Raw genomic sequence first — 24,135 nt, forward strand, 5'->3', positions numbered from 1 at the left:
AAGAAAGTAATGAAACACATAAATGAACAAGATGTTCACTGCCCTGTCACGTTCATTATTTTTCCAGCTCAATCATTTTTCTGTTGAACATGTTATCATATTGTGTGCAGCAAACACAGGCATATGGATTCTCCAGAATGCAATGCTCCTGGCTGAAGAACACAGGTGGTTCTCTACCTGATGGGAAATGGCACTGTGTTCAATTTACTGGTCGCTACTTTGCATGAAAGGTCTGTGCAGGCCTGACAAGACCAATTTGATGAAGCCAGGAAAAAAGGACTGCTGATTCAGAGGTATGGAAACCATGAAAGTATTTTTCCAAACCGTGGAAAGAAACCACTGATTCCTGCCACATGCTGGTTGACATGTCTCTGTGTGCTAGGTATACAGCTCACGCACCTTCTGTATGTGCTTCTTCTCAGATAAAATTTTGTAAATTGAGTGTACTTCCACAGCTTTTCTCCTCTCTGAAGGGTATCACTAATGAGCCCTTGATCAATTATTACTTGATCAATTTAACACTTTTCCACTGACTGTTTCAATGCTGACTACAGAAAAGTTATGACTTTTCTGTATGAGGTCTTGAATTCAACCTTTTCTCCCTTTCTCATGCTGATGGTTTTATTTTCTCAAATTCATATAGCCAAGCTCTGTTCTTCAGTTTTCAGTATCCACCCAGCCCTAAACCTCCCAGTGATTTCATTCCTTATGCTTATTTCTGTCATCTAAGTCATCTCTGATGGCAATTCCAATAATTCTTGTCCGTACTACAAGCACTCTACTCTGTCTGTTAAAGTTTCCTTCTATCTTTGAACGGTACTCGTAGGACCAGTAATCTTGCCTGACAGCATAGATATCAAAGAAAAAGGTTGCTAGAATGTGTATTGACAGTTTTTGGCTTTAATACCTTGTGCCAGGTAGCAAAATAAAACAAATAGTAAAAAAAATCTGGCTTGCTCCAGCAGTAAAAAATGTGATCAGAATCACTTTCTTCAGCTTCCTCTTGAATCTCACACTGAGTGTGTCTCAGCACAATGAAAACGACTGTCCCTCTATTTTTGATTGGTCAATGTGGCAAATGGTTATAAGCTTTAAATCTGATGGGTCACTGAACACCTAGAGAATACAAAACCTTTTGATCATAAATCAGAAGTTCCACAGCACAGAGATAATTAAAAAAGGTATATTAACTTCAGGAAGTTCATTTGCCAAGTAACTGAATTCAAAATATTATTTACTGCCCAATATTATCAGAAGATATTTTAAAGCTGTCTGCTTTAAAATTGTCTTCCCTGGCAAAAAAAGAAATCAGTTCTCAATAGGAAATTACAGTATAAATGTGTGTAATGGTGGGATGTGAAACTAGGCAGTTTAAGTTCACTTTCAAAATACCATCAAATGAGAATTTCTGTGTTTATATCTACCAGAATAGAATAATTGTTACATGATATTTGATGACAGCTCCGGGAAATGATGCCACTAACAGCAGACTAAATGACTAACTCATTCCTTCTGGTTACTGCTTCTGGGAGGTGAAAGGTTACTTCTGCATCTATCCAGTTTCCTCTCCCAGGACTCCAAAACCAATAAAACTAGTTTGACCAGTCTTGCACCTATGGATACAAAAATATCTGGCTTAGCATCTGCTAATCTGGAAAGTTTGGAGTTGATGTCAGACAAAAAGAAATCTTACCTAGAATTTTTTTGCTGACAATTGAAAGAGATTAAATTTATAACGAAAAATGTCTCCCACAAATCAGTCTTGGTGAGTTACATTTGAAAAATACAAGCATAAGATCTATAGTCTAAGAAATTACTTCAAGAGGATATTTCTAGGAACTGTTCTGGTTTTGGTAGTCACAGTAAAAGTGTGATAAATTGTTACTGTTCTCCAGTAACCTCAACACATGACACATAGTCCTGTAAAATCACTGTTTGTCACCACTTAGCATGCACTAGTGTCACTTTTTTTTTTTTTGTAGGAAACAAAGCAAAAGTGTCAATGGTCTGACAGCTGTGAACAGCTCTAAACATTGACTACCATCAGCAAGCTAAAAGTTAGCATAGGAAACCTTTTCTACTAATTGTGGTTTTCAAGATTGTAAGTGATTATTCTGTGAATCTGTACAGATTATTCACTCATAAAATGCTAAATTGTTTCCAGTTCTACAGTATATATTTTTTATTTTTCTATGGTAATCCTTTCTTAAATCGCCTGAAAGTTAAAAAGTAAAAAGATGAGTGCTGGAAAAATCTAGTTTTAACTAAAAAAAATACTGGAGTGGATGTATTTCTCAGAACTAGTTAGATAAAACGATGGGAGAAAAAGGATATCGGAGATATGTCTTCATAGTCTGTAGTATGTACAACCTGAAACTTGATTAACTTTGAGAAACTACTGCCAAGCCTGCTCACTTTAGACAAGCACATCAGTAGAGCCATTTTGCCGTAAGTTTTCTCTTGAACTGGGATTGGAGCTGATGTCACTTATTGATAGGAGTTAGGGAATGACTGAGCCCTTAAAATATCCATTATTTATTTCATCTGCTATGGGAGGACAATTTATTTCCACATGTTTTTGCTTGCACAGAGAAAACCAAGAGGTAAGAACTAAAAATGATATGTGATTGTTAGCATGTGTCACCAGACTCCTTTAACATTTAGCTTGTTTTGGTGATTGCCTTGAGGTGATCAGCTGATAAAGGAAACAGAAATATATGATACACTGAGCACTCTTTGTGACAGTCTGAGCACAGATCCGTAAGTCCTGGGCTAAAATATGTTGTGCACGCGGGATTTTTTACATTTCTTATCCAATGCCTTTTCAAATATGTTTGGACTAAACAATCTTAAACTTTTTTCCTTCCTAAATGATTCTATGATTCTAACTAGCCATAGCAAAGCAGCATGTCTATGGGTATTAACTGCCAAACACATACTCAAAGAGGGAAAGCAAATCCAGCACAGAAACATTTTGCACTTACCTCCTCCACAGGACTCTGAGCACTCTGTAAAGCCTTCGTATTCCCAGTCATAGAGCTCATCCAGCTCCTGTAAGCTGCCATACAAAAGCTGAGTCTCCTCTGGGGTGTATTCAGCTGCCTCCCCACTGCAGGGACCACTGTAACAGGCTCTCTGAGACACAGGTTTGGGACCTTCACATTCATCGATGGGCAGATCAGCCACAGACTGAGAGAAAGAGAGGAGCACTTGACATTTCACAAGTCGCACCTGGCTGCCTACTCCACAGGTGACACTACAGGTGGACCAAGCCTCAGGAATAAACCTGTGAGAGGAAGAGAGCAAGGCAAGTTATATCCCCAAATTTCCAGGCAAGCAAAATTTGGATAGTCCTGTCCAGGCCAAATTTTATTTAATGAAAAACAAGTACTTAATCTCATCATACACTTATTAAAAAATACATGTAGGAGGTACTGTTGACAACTCAGTGGTGGGTCTCCTCATATCCAACAAGAAAGACAAACCCTTGTAACACCCACCTTGATCCTAAAATGTCTCAGTTCAAGGCATCCAGCAATCTCCCAATGTGCCCAGTGTATATGATGATCCCACTAGCTACCTTTTGCAAGTGTTCAACCTATGTAATCTTTGCCTTAGTTGCTAATTTTTTTTCACTAGTTAAGTATTGAACAGGCGGCTGTTATCAGGTAATTGCAGTATTACATGGAAAATAATTTCCATTTTTATTCTTGTATCACAGTAACTGTTTTTAAGTCTTAATTTGAAGCTAGCAAAAGGTAAAGAATTCATAATTTCTCTAGCTGTACTTTTTTTTGTTTTGTTTTTAAATTTATTTCCCTAGGACATTTTACTTTTCTCTCATTTAAAAAAACAACAACAGTGTTTTGTTTCTATTGTGGATTTGTTTACCTGTTGCACTTGTCTTACTGATTAGTAACCCTTACATGCTCCAAATTTTTCCTTCTGAAAGTCCATGCATATTTTATTAAAAGCACTTTGCAGCTGTCATTACAATAATCAGACTGAATTCCATCTCTCATTATTTTCCTCATCAATGGAATAATTTCTCAATTTCTCTGTGCTGTTGCTGCTTTTTCAATGCCAGTGCTAGAAACTGGACAAACATTTTATTCAAAGTTATCAAGCCTAAGACTCACATTCAACTCTATACCATGTCACTACTACCTTGTTGCAGTAATGTAACATGCCTTGCTCTGCTGAGCTCATGTTGAACTATGCTGACTCCTAAATCAATCCAGAAACAATAGTTTCAGGACAATGCATAACCTGCAATACTTATGTTTTGATACCTGATATAAATTGTATTGGAGCACTAAAGTTATGAATACAGAATAATTTAGATAGCTTTATCTGATTGTCTTGCCTTCTCCATGGGCCATCCTTCCAAACTTTCTGCCACAGGCAAGTTCTAAGGCAGCGGTTAGTTATGCTTCAAGGACTAGAACAAAAGAATGAATAGTTGGATCTGGCACTGATACTCACTGAAGCTCACAGGAACAATCCCTGGTGATAACACTCTCTCATTAACAGTAAGTGTTTGGAACCTGCTTCTGCAAGCTCAGGTTTTGGCACATATTTTTCAGGGAAACCTGGCTTTCACTGACAATATTTCTCTCCCTTTGGTCTTTATTTGGGTAGGCCACACCAGAATCAGACAGCTTTGCCCAGGGCTGAAGGCAATACATTGATCTGTTTCTGCTGTGGTCGGGGCTACCTGTGGCTCTAGCAAACTCATTTCTCACTTTGGGAATCCCATGAACAGTTTTGATAGGAAGAAAAGGGAAATTTAGTTTTGTGATCAGCATATTTGAAAATATTTTTATACCCTTCTCCCTTTCATCCACTGCCTTTCTCTAGTTGACAAAAGGACTTCCCCTCCATGCTGAAGTTAAAAAAAATCAAAACATAAAAAGGGAATTTGCTGTTTTCCCAGCATGGGTATATCAGGATCCCTGACTGGAACATCACAGTCTTCTGGAGCAGAGAGCGTGCATCTCTTTACCCACTTTTTGCGGGTCTTTATAACATCTTGTTATAAAACTGACACCCACTGCTAACACTATACATAAAAAGTAACAGGAAAGAAATGAATTGCAGATATTATTGTAACATTTGAAAATATTTATCATGCTGCTACAAAGACTGTGACAATTCTTTCAGGAGCAAAGCTTTCGGAAAACTAATGATGCAAAGTGATTCAATTTTCCTACTCTTAAGACATTTTATCTTAAAATATCTGTCTTGTTTCCAAGATGGTATCTTGCATTTTGAGAGAATTATACACTTTAGAAGTACAGGTGGGCCACTCTAAGACTGCAGCTGTTGTAATGCTATTTTGATGTGGAAAATCTCTTGTCAGAGATTAAGTGGTTCGTATCAGCCACTGTGACTTACATATTTTGACTAGTTTAAATGTACAGCTTCTTAACCTGGCAAACTGGAAGGTAGAAACCCTAATCAGATTGTGGGGGGAAAAAAAAAAGTCCTGGTCTTCATGAGAAGCTGCCTTCCTTATATTTTTGAACACTGTAAATTGTTGTGTAACTGCTTTGTTGAAGACCTGCTGGACTCCAAACCAAAAGGGAGGATATATTGCAAGATATTAAAATTATTCATTTAGAAAAACAGAGATACTTCAAATACTTGGAATATTTACACATGATGTGTATCATACATACAAACGGGGAAAAAATGGAGAGGACACAAAAGAAAAGTAAGAACATTACTAAAGAAGACTGAATCCTTTTTGAAATGAGGCTTGATCTATAAATGCCACATATATTATTTCACCTGAGTCAGCAACTCAAACTGAAAATAATGGAACACCTTCAGGAAATGGTATTTTTTTCAGCTATCTAGGCCCAATTTCTACATTTTAAATGATAACTTTGGAAATGATTTAATTCTAATAGAACTGTTAACTGATAAAGAGAAAATTAGCAGAATCAAAAGAGTTAAAAGCAGAAAAAAGAAGGGAAACTCAAGAAAACCATGCCAAAAAATCTCCATAGAGTACTTTTCATTAGAAATGTAACATTTATGTAATGTGAATGTATAATATAAATATACGTTTCTGAATTTTCCATCATCCTAACACCAGAAAATTATAAAGGCTTTCAAATATCTTTGTGCTGTCATTAATGACAAATGTTGCCAAATGGTGAGCACAAAACACAAAAGTTATATGAACAAAAAGGAGTCAGTTCATGGATTTCAAGTTATTTGTCCTGCATATAGCTCATCTTCCACTGCTCAGCATTGTGCATTTCTGTATACTAGCCCCTGAGCTACTTGGAAAATGGAAGTAGAGGAATAAGTATACTAAGAAGTAGTTTTGTTCAAAAATGGGAAATGATGGAGGAGTGTCAGTTGTCATTTCATACTGTTTAATTAAATCCCACTGTAATAATCATCTCTCTAACAACAACCCTCAACAACAAGACAAAGGCAATAACTCATTCCTTTAGCTAAGGTGCATATTCCTCTCCATATAGCAACATATACGTAACTGGGGAGCTCAGAAGAGAAACAAAAAGACAATGTCAATGCTCAGCAGTGGGAGACCTTTCACAGCAGGTCACAGAGGGTTCAGGGTGAGACCCATGGAGTGTTTTGGAGATTTTCAAAACTCTTGATGTATGTAGCAACAGCCTCTTTTTGTCTGGGACCTGGGTTCCTACAATATGTGTTATGAAGAAAAACAAGTGTTCTACATACTGGTGTGCTTTGAGCTATGGAGAAAAATACCTAATTTTCTTCACTGTGACATAATTATATATTGTCCTTAATTTTTATTGCCTAATTTTTTTTTGTTTCTTGCTTTTTTTCCTCTTGCTTTTTTTGTTTGTTTGTTTTAATCCATCACTGGCTAAATCCATGGCTTAGATAAAGTCTGAGGTTTTGAGACATACACATACCAGTAAGACTGAGTGTTCTAAGGCAGAGACACCCACCTAATAAGGTATGTAAACTGAGATACTACTGGTGAAACGAAATGTTCAGTGGCTTGTTTGAAGGCTTGGGAATTTTCTGTGATAGATCCAGAACTGAGCAGAGACTTCCAGACTCCTTGTCTTGAGCTGAAATGCAAACCTGTCGTTTTCCTCCAGGAAAGGCCACCTTTCCACAGGTTTTAAGGTATGAGTAACACCACAGGATGCTCACAAACAGCACTGGATAGCTGCTGGTGTCATTGTTCAGAGAAGTGGAACAGTGGTCATGACCACTTACCAATAAAATATCAGGGCTGCATCTGTAAGAGTATTAATACTGGAGGCAGCTGCATAGATCCAATTCCAGTCAGAGTGTTTACATTCTGTCCCTCTAAGTTTAGTTTGAATATGACTTTTCCTCCAGGTTTGTATCTTCATTTGATGTTGTTGGTGCTCTTCATTCACTGCTGCCTTTCTCCACTGGGAAAGAAAACTGCTTCTGTCCTGTATTGTTATTACACATAAATCCTAAGTGGTTGTGACTATATTTAGTGGGTCCTTGAATGAGTAGATAGAAATCAATACCTAATGTGAGCCTGCTGCATTGCTGACATTCCCTTTGACCAACCACATATACAGTTTAATTTTTTCCCATTAGAACTTAATATGAAGAAGTTTCCCTACACCTTCTTCTTCCTCTTCACTACTTGAATCTAAAAGTGAACAAGCAATGGCCCAGCAGATAAAGCTATATATGTCCTTAATATCTTTTTTTTGGCAATCCAACAATCATAACATGCTTTATTTTTAAAGTAAAGCTGTAATAGGAAGTTTTAAACTTACTTATTAACCTGTGAATCAGGTACAAAGAACATGATGGAAACTGTTCAGCAAGGAAAATTAAATTAAAATAGCTTATGTGTCTTCAGAAGCATAAAAACCTACTGAAGGGTAAGAAAGAGATATTGGGTGCCTCTGCCACACTGGCCTCTCTGTCCATTTCCAATTCCCTGAGGGTTTTGTAACCCCTGCTAATGCATGTCAGGAATTTCCTTTTGTTTTTTACTGAACTGGCCCTATCACTATGATGGTGCCATCTGGCATCCAGATACTGTTTTCCCTCTCGCCCATCACTCTGCCACTCACCCCAGCACCACCCTCTCCCCCCCCCCGCCTTTTTTTTTATGGCTAGCACCAGGGTTATTTATGGAAGTATGTTAAAAGCTGGATATGGTGTTAACATATAAAAGCATTTTTCAAGAGTTGAGAGACAGAAATCTCGTAAGAAACCCTCCACCACTCATAAACCCAATCTCATTATACATAGAAAACCCCATGCTTTTTAAATCATGACTGCTATTCTTTCTGGCTCTGGCTGTCACACTGTGCTGGTGTAATGAATTCTAGCAGAAGAGGTCAGACAGAAAGATACTGTGGCTCCTTCCTCAGATAACACTTCTAATGCCGGGTGAATGGTCACTTCAGGGAGGGACAGCAATAGGAGAACAACATGTACCTCAACACAGGACAGCAAGGCCTTCTCATCTTACACATTGGTCCTGACAAAGATTACAAGACTTTGTTACCTACATGGAATATTTCATAGTAGTTCTGTCAGCAGTTAATGTTTAACTGATCCCATTTAGGGGTGCAATAGGTCAGAGAACACAAACATAACTATTCCCTCTAGACTTGAAGTGGCTGAATTGGTTGTGATTAATTGTTTGAGCAGCAGAACCAATGAAGAAGTATTTAACATGGATTTACATTTGAAGGCTGAGTGCCCAAGTGGATTCTCTGCTCTCTTTTAAGGTCTGAACTCCCTTAAAAACCTTTCCTTCAACTGGGGAATTCTAGGGCGTCAGTTTTCTACTCAGTTGTTTAGTTCAGTGACACATGTGGAAAACACTTCCACTGAATTTCCTGAAGAATATCAACCAAGTTTGACAGAGGAGTAAAATTCTCTGTGATAATTTCATACCTCTGTCAGAATCAGTTAATAGTAATAAATTCAGACATTACTGAGGGGAGAGGAAGGCAACTGACAGATAGACATATACAGACAAAATTCAACTGTAAGGATTGCTTGCATTAGAAATTCCTGAAGATATAAATAATGGAAGGCACTCTACACAGATGGAATAAAATTGCAGCATCTGGTGCTCTGGCAGCACATATCTGAATGATCACAAATTACAGGTGGAAGGATAGTATATGAGAAATACTTTATGAAGCTCTATGAATCATAGTGTGCAGTTTCATAACAAAAATCCTAATCAATAGAAATTTATAAAAATCAGAAGACAGCAATACAGAGATTCACAAATGTGAGAACTCAATTCATAGAAGAAGTATGCTGAAAATTTTCAGTTTTGGCTTTTAAACTTCTAATCAAACATAAACTTTGAGAAGGACAATAGAATTGCTTATAGATGATTGTTTTCTCTGCCCAAAGAGTGTAAGGGAGAAAGGGTCACAGTGGTTGGGGAGGAGTAGTCTATTGGCTACAAAGAACAGTCTGTTTGTAGAGGAGAATAGGGGCAGTCAGGGACTTGGTGGCATAAGGAAGCTTGGCAAGAGCCTCAGATGAAGTGGGGAAAAGAATGAATCCTTTCTGATGTCTGCCCAAGTGGAGTACTGAAATTGGTAATTACTGCACCAACACAGAGTGAATGGGAAAATCGTATAAGCATAGCTTGTCTGAAGAAACTTCCATTGCTGCAACTTAAAAACACTTATGAACACAATGCTGTCTCTTCAGCACCTGGCTTACAATGCCACTGGAGGCCTTCTGCTTTTCCTCCTGCCCCACAGCTGCTCACATTTTAGTCCACAGTCAGCAAAATAGCTGACCACATCACACACAGTCTTACACCAGCTCGATCCAACATTAAGAAACTCTCAACTGTTCCAAGCCTCAAATTACCACGTTATCTACACTCCAGACTGATCATCCATCAGCCAAAATACGTGGGTGGTAGCCTGACATCTGTCAGGGTGGTGGGCCGTGGAGTATTACACTGTGTCTCTGCACAGCTGCAGAAGCACAGGCCAAAAGGTGCGTTATCAGGGAATACACCTTGGTCTTGGTGTGTTTGAAATCCCTACAGAGCTGAATGAAATGATGCTATAAAACTGGCCCCAAAATTGATTGTTCCTTGTATCTTGGTGAGTTCTGAATATTTTGTCTCTTTTTTTATATTGTTACATACAGTTTTTCAATCTAATAACCAGGACCTAAACTGAATAACTGTGTAAAGCCTGACACTAATGAAAAACAATATTAATAGTGAGGCACTGACACCAATTTTAGGTGGAAGTTCACTGCTCAAGATTCCTGAAACAGATTAGCTACTCTGGAATGACATGCAGATGGATGTTACAGTTTACAAATGGGTATTGCATGGATGTTTCTTCCAGCACAAATTTTCTAAGTTTTTGTTTGGTTTTCCTGTCTCATGTCTTATCACCAAAAATCATTCCAAACTAAACACAAGGCATCTCCAAGCTTTGGGAAAGTTTGTGTGAAGACCCTGACTTCATGCTCTTTATTCTTCCTGTTAGTCAAAACTAATAAAAATCTGTACTTAAACTTATCTTAAGTAGATTTCTCATCAGACTAAAACAAAGATTAGAAATGCTCCTAGAGGTGTGCCCTGCAGAGAGAAAACAAGTGTACAAAATGTCATGCCATGGCAGACTGAACCTAGTCTGGACTGTGCCACACTGTATGGGAATGATAGCATCCCCCTGGCATCACTGAAGCCTTGCAGTAGATGCAGTAGTCTTTGCAGAAAAGGGCCTTAGATGCAGTAGTGCAATGACATAAAGTATGGATGTGTCGTAACTGCACTTGAAAAAAATTTGAAGTTCTTAAACCCCTTTCCCTTTAGATCTCTCACGGACTGTTTTAGTATCACGAATAATATACCCATAAGGTTTTCCAAAATATTTTATTAAAATACACATCATGATAAACAACAGGTTATGCCTATTCTCTGCAAATCCCTTCTTCTTAATGTTTAAAGCTACATATACCCATATATATATATACACACACACATATATATAACTATACTCCTTTTCTACAGTGCAAACAACCTTGTTCACAAAACTGATCAAAAAATTTCTTAGTGTAACAAATTATTCTGAATAACAGCATATCAGTATTGTTCCTATTTTATGTGTGTTCCCAAGATTTATTTGATAAATGAACACTTAGCTAACTAATTTAGTATAGGCATGAGAAAAATCACAAGAAAATGAACTGTACTTTGCAAATGAAAAATCAGTACACTTACAAATATCAAATTTTCTAGGCTTTGACTCTGAATTAATCAACCTATAACGTCTATGGAACTCTGGAAGCAGTTAAGGATCTCACTATGCTATATGTGATAGCTGCTACTAATATATATAAGCACATATGAATGTGTACATGTGTGTATAAATGCTTCTGTATACATATATTTGCGTATATGTTTTTATGTATACATATGGCAGATGGATAATTTTTTTTTTATTTTGAAGGACTTAATACATATGTCTCCAGCTCTCTTGCAATGCTCCAGTTTCAAATGACTTCAATTCAGATTAATCATACCAAAACTGCAATTATATTGCATAACAATGGTTTTTAGTCTAATACATAGTTGCAGTTGCAATAAAAAATGCCACATGTTTAGACACAAGGAATTGGATATTGATGGAAGCTATGTACAGAGGTTGCAATTATAGCACACATTTATCACAGTTTTAGACAAAAACATCTAAAACATAATCATAAGAGTATTTTTAATTTCTTAGCCTCATTGCTCCATGCTTATGTGGTATGTATCACAGGATTCTAGTTTATTTTCTGCTAAAATTAATTCTTTTATTTTTGCTGTTACTATGCTTTTCCTTGGGGAAAAAGGCAAGAGGGAATCATCACTAGCTGCCTTGTTTTACCTCTTACTTCGCAGGGGTATTGAGAAAATAAAAAAAGCTGCTCAGCTGTGAAGATATAGTGGTAATAGAGAATATATAAATGCATAGCTACATGGACTTTCATTACACTACTCTTGCAATGACCTTATATAGTGTGTATATTCACTTAAATTAAACCTCCATTTACCCTCTGGAAATGTCTCTTCACACCCAAGTATGACACAGCCTTTAAGTCCATTGATTTCCACAAGGTTGAGTACATCTTTTACACTCTTACGGAAGCCAAATACGTTCAAGAGACTGTGCTAGTTCTGCGCAAGTCCCAGGTTACCGTAAGGAAACACCACAGAATCACAGAGGGCTTTGGATTGGAAAGGACCTTAGAGATCCTCTAGTTCCCACTCCCTGTGCCGTGGGCATGGACACCTTCCACTAGACCAAATTTCTCAGAGTCCCATCCAACCTTGCCTTGAACACCTCCAGGGAGGGAGTAACCACAGCTTCTCAGAATCACATAATGAGAACCTTTTGTAAGAAAATTTTTGAGACTTACGATGGTTCTTCAGATACGGCTGTTCCTTCCTCCAGCTCTTGAGCCTGCTTGTACCATGGCAACTTTGCTTCCACTGGAAGTTTCTCTATGGAGCAAGCACAAGCACATGAAAATAGGAAGCATGTGATAACGCTGCTATGTGTGCTACCCTCCCTGTGCTCACCAAGCATGCATGTGCCTTCACACACATGGAGGCTGAGCACCAAGAAGAAAAAGAGAAATGAGAACAGAGGGGAGAGAAACAAACTGTTTTGTCACCTGGACTGTAGCGCTTACAAGGTTGTATGGCCAGATATTTCACTGTTGCAGGTAGAAGGGCTATGGTGTCCTAAAGCCAGACAGGCAAACTAAAATTATCACCTTTCAGACTATACAACGGGACTGTAAAAGTAGGCACTTTGGAAGGTATTTTTTTGGAAGGAAACTTGCAAGTGTAACAGCCCTCCATTACACTGTAAAGGCAAAATGTGTAACACACCCGTATTTACTTTTAAATCTTAGAATTTCAGAAGACATGCTGAGCTTGGTTTTGGTAGATTACAAAAATAAAGAAAATCCTGCTTTGATGAGTGATACAACAGGAAAACTATAATTAAATGGCCCAGCTATGCTTTTCAACTCTGTTTATCAGTTCATCAGCTATGTGGATTTAAAAAAATGAGATTGATACTTTTTCTGTCATTTCTGATGGAAAACAGTGGAGCTGCTTTTCTTCCCCTCCAGGATGTGCACACAGTGTAATGAGCTACTCTGCTCTGGGGAGTGCAGGGCTTTGCAAGCCAAACCCCACTTTCAAAGTAGAGTAGTTGAGCTGAAGGTAGCAGAGCTGTTTTAGCTTTACAGGGATATAAAGCAAGAGCAAATTTGGCACTAAAATTTGAGAAGAAGCTCTGCATTTCAACAGAACGTTCTGGGCTAAGATCAGGGGAAAAAACCACAAAGGGCAGGGAGACTCAGACCACTGAGGAGAACCAGGGTCAAACCTATTTGCCACTCACAAATCACCTAAGCCTTTTGGCTTTATGGATGGATGGACTTGTACTCGCCAACAGGAGCAGGTTAATGCCATTCAGAATAGTCAGGAACTTTCTGTGACTCTGTTGTGAAAGTGACTCTGTTGTGCAGAACAATGCACAATGCATTTCACATATGCACATGAAATTTGCCATCTCTTAGTTGTATCACAGAGGAATGACGACTTACAATTTGACTGCACAGCTACTGGAACTTTAGTCATGCAAATTTGCTTGGAGCAAGGAGCTGAGGAAAAGAGGGACAGTAATAGAATTACTATGCCTCTATCTTAGAAACAGCTTGCCAAGCTGTTAATCTGACATATTAGTGCCATTTAAGGATGAATGTTTGCCATCACAGCCCTTAGTTTAGTCTATATTTTACTAATAATCCAAAATATGTAGGAAATATTTCTATTTATATGTTCTACAGTTTGTTTTATGGGTTTTGGAAAGTCACATCTTACTTCTGTGCTTTTTTTGGTTAGGTGCAAGTGCTTATAAAAAAGCAAAGTTCTTGTGTAACATAGCCTGTTTTGTGGCTTTTTAGATAACTTTCCTTTTTTTACAGGTGGAGTTAATTATCATCTACACTGTAAAATTTTTTAGAGGATTAGAAATGCTGATGTTGTAACGTATGCTTTGACAGAAAAATGAACAAAAAGCACTTCTAAGCTAAGGAGAAACTTTTACCTTTGGAGATTAAAGTAAAATCTTTTTTTCATAAAACACTTCCAGTAAAAACAGTTATATTATACAGAAAGTTGTATTAGATGAATATACCTTCTCTATTAAAACTGAAAATCATTACTTAATCTAGTGATATCCTATTTTTTTCCCACTATTGGTGCAACATAAAGTGACTTAGGGCTTGAATAAACTAAAATGAAATAAATTACATGAGCAATTTGCCTTCTATTTTTTGCAGACTGTGTTAAGAGAAGAGAGACTTCCACATTTTTTGCCTTGCTGCTTCTGTCAGCTAGGAAGACTGTTTTCTGATTTGTGCTAATCCAGCTGCAGAAAAAAAACCAGCCTGGGAATAAAACATTCAGTAGATGAGCAGCACTTCATTACCCCTACTGCTCTAAATTTCTAACTCTAATTCTGTGAAATAAAACGGACAATTTTCTAATCTATAAATAGAATAATTTGGTTTGGATGACACTTCTGGATACCACCTAGTTCAACACTCTTCTGAAAGCACTGTTCAGCCTTCAGTTACATGGATATTCAAGTATTACCTCTTGCGTTACGAAGGAAGAACTGTGAGAGTGTTGCAAAACAAAGTTGAAGAGGAAAACTAAACCCAAGTAAGCCACACTTTGCATACCACTTTTCATTCCATGTGAAAAAATGGAAGAAGGAAGTTAACTCCCTACAATCAGAAATTAATCATGTATGTGCTGCAAAAGGCAGCATAAGATTTTATCCAGGGTAAAGATTCCATGTTCTTGCAAGGGTGGGCTTCCAGCAAAGAGTAATTTACTTTGTTCCCTGACAAGTTCCATTGGAAGGCACTTCATGACAGATAGAGGTAAGCAAAGCTTTCCTAGCTGGTCTTGCATCCTTCTAAGCAGAAGTCAGTTGTGGGTGGTTTGCAACACAAGATTTGTGTCTTGCTGCATTCTGCTTACACCATATGATGCAGGCAGACTGGATCTTGCATTACCTGTACTCTGGACACCATAAACCTACAGTGCCCCATAAAAACAGCTGACTGAATGAGCACAAACCCACTGAATAGCTGTATGAGGCTCAGAGTCATGCTAACACGGTCATAGGGCATTTTTTTGCCTTTTTTTTTTACATCTTGGAAGGTGGACAGAGTAAGCTCATAGTGGCCAGGAAAATACAGTGCACACATGCTCATTACTTCCCAGAGACCCTGAGCTTCACCCCTCTGGTGCCTGGCAGATACAGTGAATTCTCATGGGCATGATAAACTGGAATCTTGAAACTTGGCAAGTGTGCCTATCTTCAGCCTCTAAGTACAGAAATTAAAGTTAATATTTCACTGTTTCATCTTGGAACAGCACAAGATCCTGGGTCAGTCTTATTTCACAGGGCTTCATAAAAAGTGCTGTTAATAAGTTTCAAGATAAAAATTCTTTTTTTTAAAGGAATTGTTTTCTGCTAATGGTAGAGTGCAAGTCTACAGTTTAGAAAAGTCAAGTCCACCTGAACTGCAGTAGCCCAGAGCTTCCCAAAAATTAGTCAGCATATGGGCACAGAGGTGGTAACAGTAGAGCTGTACACATGCATGGTCCCCTGCATGCCCATATACCTATGCCAATGGCCAAATACATGTGTCTGCTGCATCTGCTCACTGCCTGTTAATCCAACCCAGTCTTCAGGTCTCTTTCTAACACTCCCATCCCATAAGAACTTCCAAACAAACGCAGAAATATGTTCTTCTTTCAACAAACCATGGTGGCTTTACCCCAGCATTACTCTCTGTTTGAGGTTCAAGCAAGAAAAATATTACTATACAAATTGTGAATACTCCTTGCTATAAGATGTTTTTGTCCGACAAATTTTGCAGCTTAGATAGTAAGGAGAAGCTCATGATGAGATATGCTCTCTTCTGACCTACTTCATGCCTAAAGTTATGAACAGGCACTTTTGTGATTACAGTTACATTTATTTACCAAAGGCATTGTTTAGATATTTAATTTTAATTTATTTTAAAACACAGGGCAAATTTAGCTCGGATGCAAACAGTGAAACTACAGTCAAATTTCTGTTTATATTGCTTAGTCTGTTGGACCACAAACTAACTATGAAAAGCCCAAAGCTTGTAAGAAAAAAGAGGTCAGCACTCACTCCAAGCTGATAGCAGGCAGACAGGAACAGACAGGAACAGATGCAAAATCGTAACTTGATGCAGCTGGAAACAGTGATGCCAGCAACAAAACAAAATGGTTGAATATGGAAGAGCTCTGAAAAATAATTTATGAGAACCATTCTGCCTCATTACCTTTGGGTTTGTAGCAAGGAGTGGGTACAACACATTCTTCTTTTATGTGTGGCTTTGTTTTAGGACTACAGCCTCCTGTATGCATGCCCCTGTGGTCAATGCAAAGGACCACACGGTATCTGAGTCCTTGTCCACAGGTCACAGTGCACTGGATTAAAAAAAAAAAAGAAGAAAAAGAAAATGAAAAGGAGAAAAAAAAATTCACACATAGGAATGATAACTATAAGGGGAACATGCAACAGAAGTATGTGTACATTAGAGAGCCAAACATGATGCAGAAATGCCCAACCTTGAACATGAAGTATTCATAATAATGGGTTATTATGGATAAGGTATAAAACTGACAGAAATTTTTGCCTTTCTGCTCTGAACATTTACTTGATTGGGACATTTGGCCACTGGACTTCCCTTGCAGTGTCACTCTTGCAATGTTGCCTTCTTGGGTTGTAGCCATCTGTCCTTTATTGAATATTCTCAGTAACACCCTGTCAGTTTAATTTGGAGCCACTCTGCTTTGCTTGGACAAAGTACTGGGGTTACACTCAGCTATTTTGGAAAAAAGCACCAAACAGAATGGGAAACTATTGGGCTTTCTTCCCTCAGACACTTTCGTAAGTAGGTTTTTTTTTTTAATTTTTAAAATTTATTTTTGCTATAGTTCATCAGCTTTTCCCCCCTGTATAGAATGTTTCAAAATTGGTTGCACAGGAGAGGATCAAAACTACCAATCAGCTGGAAGCACTATGAATATTACCAATATTACTTTGCTCTTGGATTGCAGCTTTCATCTGGAAATCAGCGAACACTTTGCCGTGAGTCAACATCTCATCTATAGGTAAGCTAGCCTAGCTTCTAAAGCACAATTGTTGAGAAGCTGGGGTGGTGAGAAACTATATTCAAGATAAGTCTTTATGTACAAAGTCAAAATACTTTACTACTTTTGTGGAAGGACATTTCCAGGACATTGACTTTCATACAGAAGGATAGGCAAGTCAGGAACAGACAACTACAAGTATCAGAGAGCACAGTCATATACAGATTTATGTGCTTCTTGAAATTTCTCAGCAGTTTTGCATTATGGCTGAAATATTGTAATACAGAAATACCATTACATGCTCACTGGTTTTGTTTTGGGCATTTCATTTATATTCCCAGTCTGTTATTAGTAGAAGGTCACCAATTAATGTTACAGAGCTGATTTATTTTTCCATCATTCTCCTTGCTCATGTTCATCTTATTAATATATTGTTCCTGAGTGTTTACTTTGCAGTTAGACAAAGAGCATAAATTTAAAACAGAGGTGTTGGCAATAAGGAGAGAAAGCAGTAAACATTCCTACTTCCATAAACTCACTACACTATAATTTAAGATATTTTCCCTATGTGGTAAATGCAAAACCAACAAAACTAAGCTGATTACCGGAGACCATTCTTGAGCAAGCCACTTTGGACAGTCAAATATATTGCAGGGCTGGACAACAGGCATCTTTGGCGTATACATGCATTTCCACTCTTCCACAGGGCTGATGTGCCCCTGAATGTCTTCTTCCACACAGGAGACGCTGCGGCTTTGAATGCCCCCTCCGCAGGATGAAGAACAGGCAGTCCAGGGTGTACTTTCCCATCTGGGAAACAGAGGCATCAGGAAACATTACCCTTGCTGTTCCCACCCCCACCTATACCCCCATAATGCTTAAACTGCTATCTGCAAGATTGGTTGATTGGTTGGGTGTTTGGTGTTTTTTTTTTTTTTTCCCCCTACCTGATTAACATCAGTAAAAATGAATCATGTATCTATTTTCGTAAGTATCCATAGCAGCAAACCATGCTCATGGCTGGTGTCTTTTACATCACAGTTAATAATATGAAATCTCTCTCCCACTAATCCAACTACTACTACCACAGAAAATCTAAATACTTTTAACTTAATTGTTTTTTTTTTCTTTTTTAATTGATGGGATTAACATATTTTCATAATTTTGTAATATTCTGAAGAATCTTTGTCACAAATCACAGGAAACTCAAAGTGCTCTGGGAAGCAAGCAAGTCAGCAGAGAAAAAAGAAAGAAAGATGAGAAGAGATTACCAAAAAGAAAATGTGACTATACTAGTAAGATACATGTCCTCTGATGGGTAAGCCAGATGGACCTTGTTTCCTTACAATTAAGGCAGTGAAAGAAGATGAGAAACCATCTTGTCTCTGCAAGCGCCATTTGAGAATGTAATGAAAAATGCATGTTCTGAAAAGCTATGCATACTTATGAAAATAATCATTCTTTTTAGTGATGCATATGCTATAAGATATGTATTCCTTTATATGTATACATGTCTGTCCATACAAAATAGCCTGGTATTGCCTCTCTTATATTCAAGCCCTTGTCACAGATTGGATGTGGGACCATTCTCATGATCCAGTGTGGCTATTCCTGTATATTCCAGTGCATGACTGAGGTACAGAAGTATGTTTTCTGCCTACCTGGAAACATTTCATGAAATAACTTTTTACCCCACAAGGCAAATGTCCTTTTCATAACGACTTTACAAATACTGTTTGAAGGAACGATTTTGGTCAGAAGATAACATTTTTTTATTTTAAAAAATAGTTTTTGTGGAAAACACCCCACCTGCCTCCTCCTTAAAACAAGAAGTAAAAAAAGTGAAGGGTGAGGACTTTCATTCTCTCGCTTAAAACAAAGGAAATATTTTTGTTAAGTAACAATAACAGGATCCCCAAGATTGTTGACCAGTATGAAAAATGCTTATCTTTCTCTCTAATTTTCCATCATATCAACCCATATTCTTCTCATCTGCTCCAGGACACCTAGCAATACCCTCCTCTGGCTACTGTCTGATAAAAATAATAAAAACCATAAGTACCATAAAAATAAATGTGAAATGGCTTAAATTAATAGTTCTTTATGAGTAGTAAAGCCACTGATTAATTCTATGACTTACTACTAGGAGTGGTGAAACCATTTTTACACCATGCACAGCCATCATCGTGTGCTGATCATAAAACACATATTTCACAAAGATGTAATTTTAGGAATACTTCTACTTAAATATGTTCCCTGTGGCTCTGCTGAACAAGTTTCCCAACATACAGCTAAGGTTTCTCACTACCACAAACAAGAGGCCCCAAACTGAAAGTCATGAACGGCAAAATTTGCTGAAGCCTGCCTGAGCCATCTTTTCCGAGCCATAAAAACTGATGGCACCAGGGAGTTTCCTGGAGTCTTTGTGACAAGTTTCTAGGTGCCTTAGGCAACCGTAACAATTTCAAACAGCTTAAATCTAGCAGATAGTTTGGTTCTCATGTTATGGAAGAATGTAAGAGAGGAAAATTAAGTTTCCTTGTTGCACAGCTCTTAAAGCAGGTATCACATCTCCTTTCAAGGTACGAAGGCTGCAACTTAGTTGAGGATTTGTGAAAAGAACTGATGGTGCATTAAAAGTTAAATGATACGTTTCCCTCTTGGCGATAAAATACAAGGCTGTAGAGTTGCAGTTGGGAAGTCTTGCAAAGATGCCTTCACAGATTTGCACTGTACTTCTGGAATGTTTATCACTCTCCTCTGTCCCTGTTATTAGGTGCCAGACTCAGGCAGGTAACGCAACCAAACCAGGCCCTCTTTGGTTTGGCTGTTCTTCTTTATTTTGGGGCAGAGGTGGTGTTTTTTGTTTGGCTTGGGTTTTTTTTTTGTTTTCTAATCCTATTTAAAAAAAAGTTTGTTTTTTAATATTATTTTGTTGTTGCTTTTGGGGTTTTTTGTTTGTTTGCTTTTCCTAAACTACGCAAGCTCAGAGAAAAGGCATTTTTATCCCGCTGACTTGGCCCTGTCTCATGCCAGCCTCATGGTCTGTTCAGTTTCAGCTGCCTCTGGGGTTTGGAGAAGGCACATGTAGCTGTGTCTTCCCTGTCAGGGTGATGGAGAAAGGGTTGAACCCTGTTCGTGGTTCACAGGAGCACGTGTGGGAGTGGGGCAGAGAGAGAAGAGGGGGAGTAGCAGCAACACAGGAGAGACCTCCCCTCCCCTCCCCTCCCCTCCCCTCCCCTCCCCTCCCCTCCCCTCCCCTCCCCTCCCCTTCCCCCTTCCCCCTTCCCCCTTCCCCATGCTTTCTGACAACCGGATACCTCAGGGTGTTTTGATTCTCTGCTTTGGATTTTCCTCAGGAGTAAAAAAGCCTCTGTCTAGCTGATGACTCAAAATGCTTTTCTGTTAAATACAGTCCCTCCACTATTAAGTACCGCTGAATCATCTTCTGATATAAAATTTCCTCTGTCCTTTCAATGTCAGTGCCCTTTGTAGACAATTGAAATAAAATCTGGTTTTTTTTAAAAGCTAGAGTGTTAAACCCTATATTTGTATTTTAGCTTCTATATTCCTCACTAACAGGTTTAACTTTTGAGGCTAGGAGGTATGTGTGTGGAGTTTTTTCTAAATAAAGAACAGAGAAAAGTGTTTTCCAGAAAAAAAGGAATTGGATGCAGAGGCATATGACAAATATTTGGTGATAATGACTATGTGCACATGAACATAAGCATTTATCTAGGAAGAGAAAAGCCTAGTCCTAAAGGCACAAATGTTAAAGGTTTTGAACATGAATGGCAGCCATAATCCTTGGCTGTTAAGTTGTTCTCCTTGTCTTACTCGGAGGTCAGTCCATGATTTGTGGAGTGTGAACACACTGCATTTGCACACTGATGCTGAAAGCTCTCTGCATCAGGCCTCAGTATAGTTGGAGGGAGGTTGTTTGCTCACCTGGATGAGACTATCAAGTTGTATAGAGGGTTCTTTCTGTGATTTCATAGTCCATGACACAATAAATTAATGAAGAAGGAAACACAGCACAATACTTTTGCATGTCCAGGCAGTATTTCAAGACCCAGAGGTTATTATCCTTCACCTATCAAACATTTTTATCACCAACAGTCTTATTCACTGCTTTAAGAATAATTACTCATCTTATTATTTCCATGAGACTCTTGGGTCTTACATTAAAGACATTTTAATTGCAAGATAATTAATAATAAGGATCAGGTCTTGATCCTATTCCTGACCCAATCTCCTATTTCTTGGAAAAGCCAATGAATTAATGCCCCCAAGGAAGGCATTAGCATGGGTTTGTAGGATCAGAATGTAACACTAATGTTGTCAAAATCCAAAATCTAACAAATTACAGGCATACAAGCAGCAGCATGATGGGGATGAGGGAGAGAAAGTCTTGTGATTCATAACAAAGCCACAGATTATAGTTCTGCTCAGAGAGGAGTAAAGGGCAATAAAAGGAAAGTTGTGAGAGAAAAGGGAAAGTGGCATTGAAGAATGGGAGAAAGAAATGGACCCCACACTTAATAAATCTGCATTTCTCCTTCAGACAGATTATAATTTCAGTTCTGCATTGACATAATTTATAACAGGTTAGCACTTGGACATCTCTACATTAATCTGAAAGAGTCCAGAGCAAGAGAAAATCAGCATCTGTTAAATTAGCTTGAGAGCAAAGCACAAGTATCGAGAAGAATAAAAGAATGAGAAAATGTATCAAGCCTAGCATCTGGTTGACTGTTTTACATACCGAGGAAGGGGATGGTAGAGGTCATAGGGCATGATCTGCTTGTATCCATCACTGTTAGGAACAATAATGCCAACCCTCTGAGTAGAAGGTACACATAATAAAACAAACACTAAATGATTACATTATACAACTTTTGTATGACAATATTGTATTATATTACACAACTTTTTGTATTACAGCATTATAAACCAGCAAAACAAGATATTTTACCTACGTAGTCATCCCATTTTAAAAATAATATGCTCCCATCCTACTGTTTCTGAGTAACTTAAAGAATAAATCACTGGTTGCTACTTTTTTCTTATCAACATATTATTGCTTGACAAATAACCAATCTATTGCTTCAAGTGACCCAAATATTATTTTAACTTATGGTGTTATTATCTAGCATCAAAAAGAATGTTTCTATATGTAATACTTTCTTGGGAGCTTGGAACAAAAGTTAATGAGGACAATAGGGAAGCTTCTATCTGCTTCAGAGAACTCTAAATAAAATCCTTTTATAACTATTATATGGTTGTTTCTGCCCATCAGATAAAACCTCTGCTTTTACAGGGGCCAGGATTAGAAATTTGAGTAATCACAGTGCAAGAATTCAAATCTGCAATTCTTGTCTCTTCACCTTAAGTGAGTCCAGACCTGCCTCTTTATTATGCTTTTTTTTTTCTGGAAGAAAGGAGGAGTTTGAGAGAAGATTAACATGTCAGGTTGGGTTTTTTTTGTTTGTCATAACTGGTTGGCTTGTTTTGCTGTACTGTTATTGGTATGGTGTTGCAACGTGACATCTAAAAGTTATAGAAGGCAATAGCATAGATCAAAATTAGGAATTATCTGAAACATTATCATGCCAGTTATGTGTGAGATGGATGCCACTTGTCTTGTTGGCAACTACAGGGTCTCACTGAATTCCTAGTCTGAAATTTCATATTTTGTCTGCACTTTTTATAATTCTGACTCAGACTAAATTTAACCATGTTGTCTCTCATTTATCAGGTATATCTAATACCATCAAACAGATGATGTCAGAACACATCATTTATCACTTTCATCAAAGCCACTTGGGTATTTGGAGGGCGCAAGTGGACAGAAAATTTGAAGAGTGAATACCAATTGCCCTAAAATAAAAAGTGTGTCTTCATCCAATTATGGAGAGTTGAAACTGAATGTCAAGAATAAAGGTGGTTTTCGGGAACCTTTTACAGATGAGAGGCGCTAGGTATGCTGCTATGGATTTCTGCAAGGGGGAAGAAGCGAGGGAGGGGGAAAGGAGAAAGTATTCTCCATCCCCAACACAGTTCCCTGAAAAATGCTGTAAGCATTCAAAGGACTCTTGTCAGGCCAGGCCTAAAGGGGTCTATTCTCCTTTCAGTCAACAGGGATTTTATGTGCATAACTTGTCCAAGATAGAAGAATGGATCCCATTGTGTTTCCACAGCAAGGAGTCAGCGCCAGGTCAGCGTGCTGGAATATTCCAGCTAAAGCGCAGGAAGCAGCTGGAGCCCTGGAAGTATGTGAGAGGGACTAGACAGCTCCCTCTAAGACCAGGAGCCACTGCAGTCATAGGAACTCTCTCCGTGAGTGCCCGTATTTGCATCTTCGAAGAGCTGCCTGTCCCTACAAAAATCTAAAAACCTAGGAGAGGTAGTTCTGGCACTGGGACACTTTGGAAAATACAAATGGGTTGGTTAGGGTATGGTCAATGAACAAGTCCTTTTGGACTTAGCTTGATGGGTAGACATCTGGAGAATCTGGAGGAATTGTCTACTAGTATTTTAAGAAGATGGAAGGAAATTTTTTGTGAGGGTTTTTTTGCTCATGCTTTTGGGAATTTGCTGTTTTCCTGACTCTTCTACCACTGCTGCTGAAGTTCCAGTCTGAAGCTGTTTGCACTTTCCAGCACATCAGCTTGCTGAGAAGTAGTTGGAAAAAAGGTTAACATAGTGAGTTAAAAAATGAAATAATTACACTATAAAACCATCTACTGCCTAAGAAAGAAGCAGATTTCAAAACATTTCTCATTCATTGCAGTGAAAAATATTTTCTTTCTAATAAACCTGATCTCTATGTATAATGCAGATCTACATGCTTTAGAATGCATTATTCCCAAGACTGTTCAGATAGAAATAACTGTACCACATCTAAACAC

At 38.1% G+C, this 24,135-nt stretch overlaps 1 protein-coding gene across 3 annotated transcripts in view; it reads right to left on the reverse strand.

The window, feature by feature from the left end:
* ADAMTSL1 (ADAMTS like 1) overlaps positions 1 to 24,135 on the reverse strand; it is a 422,892-nt gene that overhangs the window by 76,028 nt on the left and 322,729 nt on the right. For 2 of the 3 annotated variants that reach the window (XM_032095761.1, XM_032095763.1), the window contains 5 exons: positions 21,990 to 22,040; positions 17,830 to 18,034; positions 16,411 to 16,558; positions 12,418 to 12,502; positions 2,985 to 3,286 (listed from right to left, as the gene is read on the reverse strand). In XM_032095761.1, the coding sequence (XP_031951652.1) occupies positions 2,985 to 3,286; positions 12,418 to 12,502; positions 16,411 to 16,558; positions 17,830 to 18,034; positions 21,990 to 22,040 (791 nt within the window). The remainder of the gene's footprint in view (positions 1 to 2,984; positions 3,287 to 12,417; positions 12,503 to 16,410; positions 16,559 to 17,829; positions 18,035 to 21,989; positions 22,041 to 24,135) is intronic. The other variant, XM_032095762.1, reaches the window with a different exon arrangement.

This window comes from Corvus moneduloides, chromosome Z (genome assembly GCF_009650955.1).
Source record: "Corvus moneduloides isolate bCorMon1 chromosome Z, bCorMon1.pri, whole genome shotgun sequence".
NCBI lineage: Eukaryota > Metazoa > Chordata > Aves > Passeriformes > Corvidae > Corvus > Corvus moneduloides.